General features: G+C 35.3%; 1 protein-coding gene across 1 annotated transcript; it reads right to left on the bottom strand.

The window, feature by feature from the left end:
* Positions 1-2,818: 2,818 nt before the first annotated feature.
* On the bottom strand, positions 2,819-4,119 carry LOC132615867 (plasmodesmata-located protein 7-like). The gene has a single exon (XM_060330462.1). The coding sequence runs from the start codon at positions 3,961-3,963 to the stop codon at positions 3,154-3,156; it is 810 nt and encodes a 269-aa protein (XP_060186445.1). The 5' UTR covers positions 3,964-4,119; the 3' UTR covers positions 2,819-3,153.

The following is a 4,119-nucleotide window of genomic DNA, read 5'->3' as shown; positions in this document are numbered from 1 at the left end:
TTTAAATTTTATTCCAAAATACTTAAAGATTTCATGTCCGAATTCACGATTAAAATTAAACTGTTTAACTCTCGAAATCTGATTTGTGCAACACAAATTGGGATAGAGGAGTATTAAGAAATGTAATACTGACATCACTTCTATTTTAAAGAAGCAATTTATTAAACTTCAGCAAACAATCCCAAAACTCCAGCATAGAAGTAAAGACCCGACTTATTAAACTTTAGCAAATATGCACTAATTTACAAATTACATTACTAAAAGTTGACTATTTTCCCACTGAGTTTTTTACTGAAAAATGTTTAGTGTCTATTTTCACTGAATGTTTGTGGAAAAAAACTTAGATAATAGTATTTTCACACGAAAAAATTAGAAAGTTTTTCAATATTTTAATGAAGAAATTTGTTTTCACCATGCGTTTTTCCAATGAATTGGTTTGGTGAGAATGAGATAAAAAAGTTATATTTTATTGCATAAATTTTTCACTGAATGTCGGTGAAAATAACCTTTATAGGAGTAATTTCTAGTAGTGTAGAACATTATTTTAAAAGGCGGTGTCAGGACTCGCCCCGGGGCTCGCCTCGAGGCAAGGCAGTGGCAAAATGCCTTGGGCTAACGTGCGCCGTGCGGGGCTTAGTTCCTATGAGGCTTACGCCCTAAGCGCCCAACCGTACGCCCTAAACACGCCTAACACCCAACACCCAACACCCAGGGCTCGCCTAACAGTTCTTACACAAATTATATTTTAAATTCCTTAATTAAAATCATTCACCCTCATAATTGTTTAACAAAATAATGATACTTAATAGTTTTTCATCTATAGAAATAGAAGATTGGGTGTAACTCATATAACAAGTTGTAGTATTGGATATTTACTATTTGAGAACGTCGTGAGGGTGAATATCACTTAATTTAAAAAAAAAAAAAAACACATAGCGGAATTATACATTTTCACTTGTCATTAGTCATAAGTCCTATGTATCAGAATTATCATATAATTTTATTTTTTGTTCATGAAGAAGTTATGTTTTAATTGATAAATTTTATTGATTATTTGCTTATAGTGAGATAAAATGAATAGTATGATAGTAATAGTGTTTTAAGAAACTATGTTTTTTTCCGTGTTTGAAAGTTAAAATGTTAGAATTGATTTGCATTTCATAATAGCTTTTATTTCATTGTATTGTTTATACTTGTAAAATTATGTTATATATAATTATAAGTTATAAGTGGTGTATAATAGATTGCTTTGATATTTTATTGTGAGGATCAAGCGCGCACGCGCGCGCATATATATATATTTCATTTATTTACAGTTTTTTTTTTATTTTTTATATAATTTTACCTATTTAAAAATATTTATTATAATTATATATTTTTTTTAAATACTAAAAATTAAATACCCATGGGGCTTACGCTCAGTGCCTCGCCCCGCCTTACGCCCCGCCTTTTAAAACACTAGTGTAGAAAGGCACCCCAGCCTCACTTATTTATCTTAGCACAAAAGCCAGCACTTTTTACGGAAAGGCATGAAAGTTATCCATACAAGAACTAGCTTAGTGTGAGTGCACTTGGTGGTGAGGAATCTTTGGGATCAGCCTGCAATTTCACTTCTTTCTAGGCTACTGCTTTCTTTCCAACTACATCATCTCAGCATTTCAGTCTTGTTTAGAGGAAAAGATATAATGAAAATAAACTTGAAAAAGGCTAAAGAAATGGGGCCAAGTACAAAAGCTAAAGCAAAGTCATCTACCCTGTTTAAAAGCAATGAGTTCGATCCACAGAGACAAGATCTTTTAAATTTTATTTACCACCTGCAAAATTCAAATTAAAGTAAAGAAATACTACTGATATCATTGACTCATTACACTTTTTTTTCCAAATTATATCTAAAGAAGAGCCCTACCTTTCCTTCCACAAAGCTTATTGCTAAAATGGAAAGAAACAAAACGATGGAAGAGATAAGAATATTTTGGAAGAATTTTCTTTGCCTTTGTATTGACAATATTACCTCCTTATATGCAAGTACATAACCGCCTAAGCTAACCCTATCCTAATAGGATTACGGTATTTCCTTACCCTACAATTTCTATAATATCACAATTATCATAATTACCATATTTACATTTAATATCCTCCTCAAGTTGGAGCAGGAGGATCCTGAATGCCCAACTTGTGAAGAATCGAGGCCTTAAAAGTACTCTACTCGACTAATATACGATTATGTTAGTTTGTAATATCGTTAAGATAACTAGCCAATATTTAATTATTTTTACATTTTTTTATACCCCTCCCCCAGGGGCTCTCTTTTTGCTCCCTTTATGACTCGAACCCACAAATTTCAAGTTGGAGGTAGATAGTGTTTACCATTTGAGCAACCTCTCTTGTCAACTAGCGAATATCATTTACACCCAAAATCTATCTTATGATCACCTAAGCCTTATATATTAACAAATCATTTGTGGTGAAAACAAAATATTTGTTTTCCATGTTTCTTAAATATTTAGTATGTCGTAATCATCAAGAAGAAGGAAGCAGCCTACTCTCATAGCCATTAGAACAAAAGGTGATCTCATGATGATTAGGCTGAGTCGGAATTTTTAATTTATAGATTAGTTATGCCTATTAAATATTGTTTGTTGGCCACTTTTGAAAAGAAAGGTCGAAGGGATACATAACACATACTTTTTCTTCTTTTTAAGAAAAAGTTGATACCTACAAGAGAATAATGATGCGAAATACAGGATAAAGGACATTTAATCAAGACTGTATTCCATTGACCAGGCCCATGCTAACCTTCATGATTGGGACAGAGGAAGTAATGAATAAACTTGTGCATAATCCACTCAATATTTTCAACTTTTTTACATAACAAGCATCAAAGTTACTTAAAATCCACATACCTTAGTCATACAAGTTACTAGGATTAAGTGCTGAAAGGAAAAGGTTGCAACAAAACATCAAATAAGCCCACATATCTGAAAGAATATCATGATCAAGTTTTAACAGCCATGATATTTTATTTTTTCCCTTCCCCGAGGAGTTCTCCCTTTTTTGCTCCCTTGGTGATTCGAACTCACAACCTTCGGACTGAAGGTGAAGAGTGTTTATCATCTGAACAACCTCCTCGTGTCAATACTTAATAGCCATGAACTATATAACAAAAAAGCCAGAAATGATTGACCACCACCACCCATGGTGGCGGAGCCGCTTACCACTACTGGAGGAGAATCCACGCTCCGAGTAACGTGCATAGCACTTGGCCAAGAACATGTCACCCCAAGGTGAGGACTCACACTCGCTTTTCAAATGTCCGATCGCCTCCGACAAGCAATCTTGACACTCACCTACACTCAAATCTTGTGTACACTGTGCTACACCCTGTATTTTCCCGGATCCACCCACCCTAAAATACAGTCCCTCTGCTGATAAGTAGGTCAATACGGCGTCGCGTCGGGTCAATGTATCAGGATCGCCACCACTGGAAGAAGGTCCACATTTGTGCATGACTATAGCCTTGTCTTCAGCACCAAGAAATGAAATATTATCGTACTTGACGAAACATCCATCCAATTGTAACGCGCCACCTACCGTGTAGATGCAGAGAGTACCGACTTGACTCACTGCGTTAGACACACAGTCTCGGCAGTCAGAGTTGCTCAAGTCGCCACGGCATTGGAAGAGGCCATAAACGATGTCACTTTGAGTTGAACCAGGCAGAGATATTTTGAAGTTGTTGAAGTTAGCGTTGGAGGCTGAATTCACTAAGGAAGTGAGGACCGAGTTGACGATTGACTCGTATATTGTTGTTCCAGGGTTATATTTCAGTTGTGAACAACCACCATAAATGAAGGTTGTTATAGAAGCAATTGATGGGCACGTCAAATAGAAGACGCCTAAAGTATGAATAGATATAATAACATGAAGATGAAACATCTTAGTATACAGCTTCATGTTGTTCATCTTTTTCTTGTTACTTATATGTAGGAGTGAGAGAAAGGGAGTTTTACCAAAGAAAATGAAGCAGTGTGAAGTATTTGTCTTTGTATGAATACGTACGCTTTCTGTTTGGCGGAGAGTCTACGTGAGGGAGTGAGTGAATTCTAGAAGCATGTATAT

This window comes from Lycium barbarum, chromosome 10 (assembly GCF_019175385.1).
Source record: "Lycium barbarum isolate Lr01 chromosome 10, ASM1917538v2, whole genome shotgun sequence".
NCBI classification, from domain to species: domain Eukaryota; kingdom Viridiplantae; phylum Streptophyta; class Magnoliopsida; order Solanales; family Solanaceae; genus Lycium; species Lycium barbarum.
This window is presented reverse-complemented; position numbering and strand designations above follow the sequence as displayed.

Coding starts and splice junctions, on each gene's coding strand:
- LOC132615867 (XM_060330462.1), bottom strand. CDS start 3,963: ATGAACAACATGAAGCTGTATACTAAGATGTTTCATCTTCATGTTATT.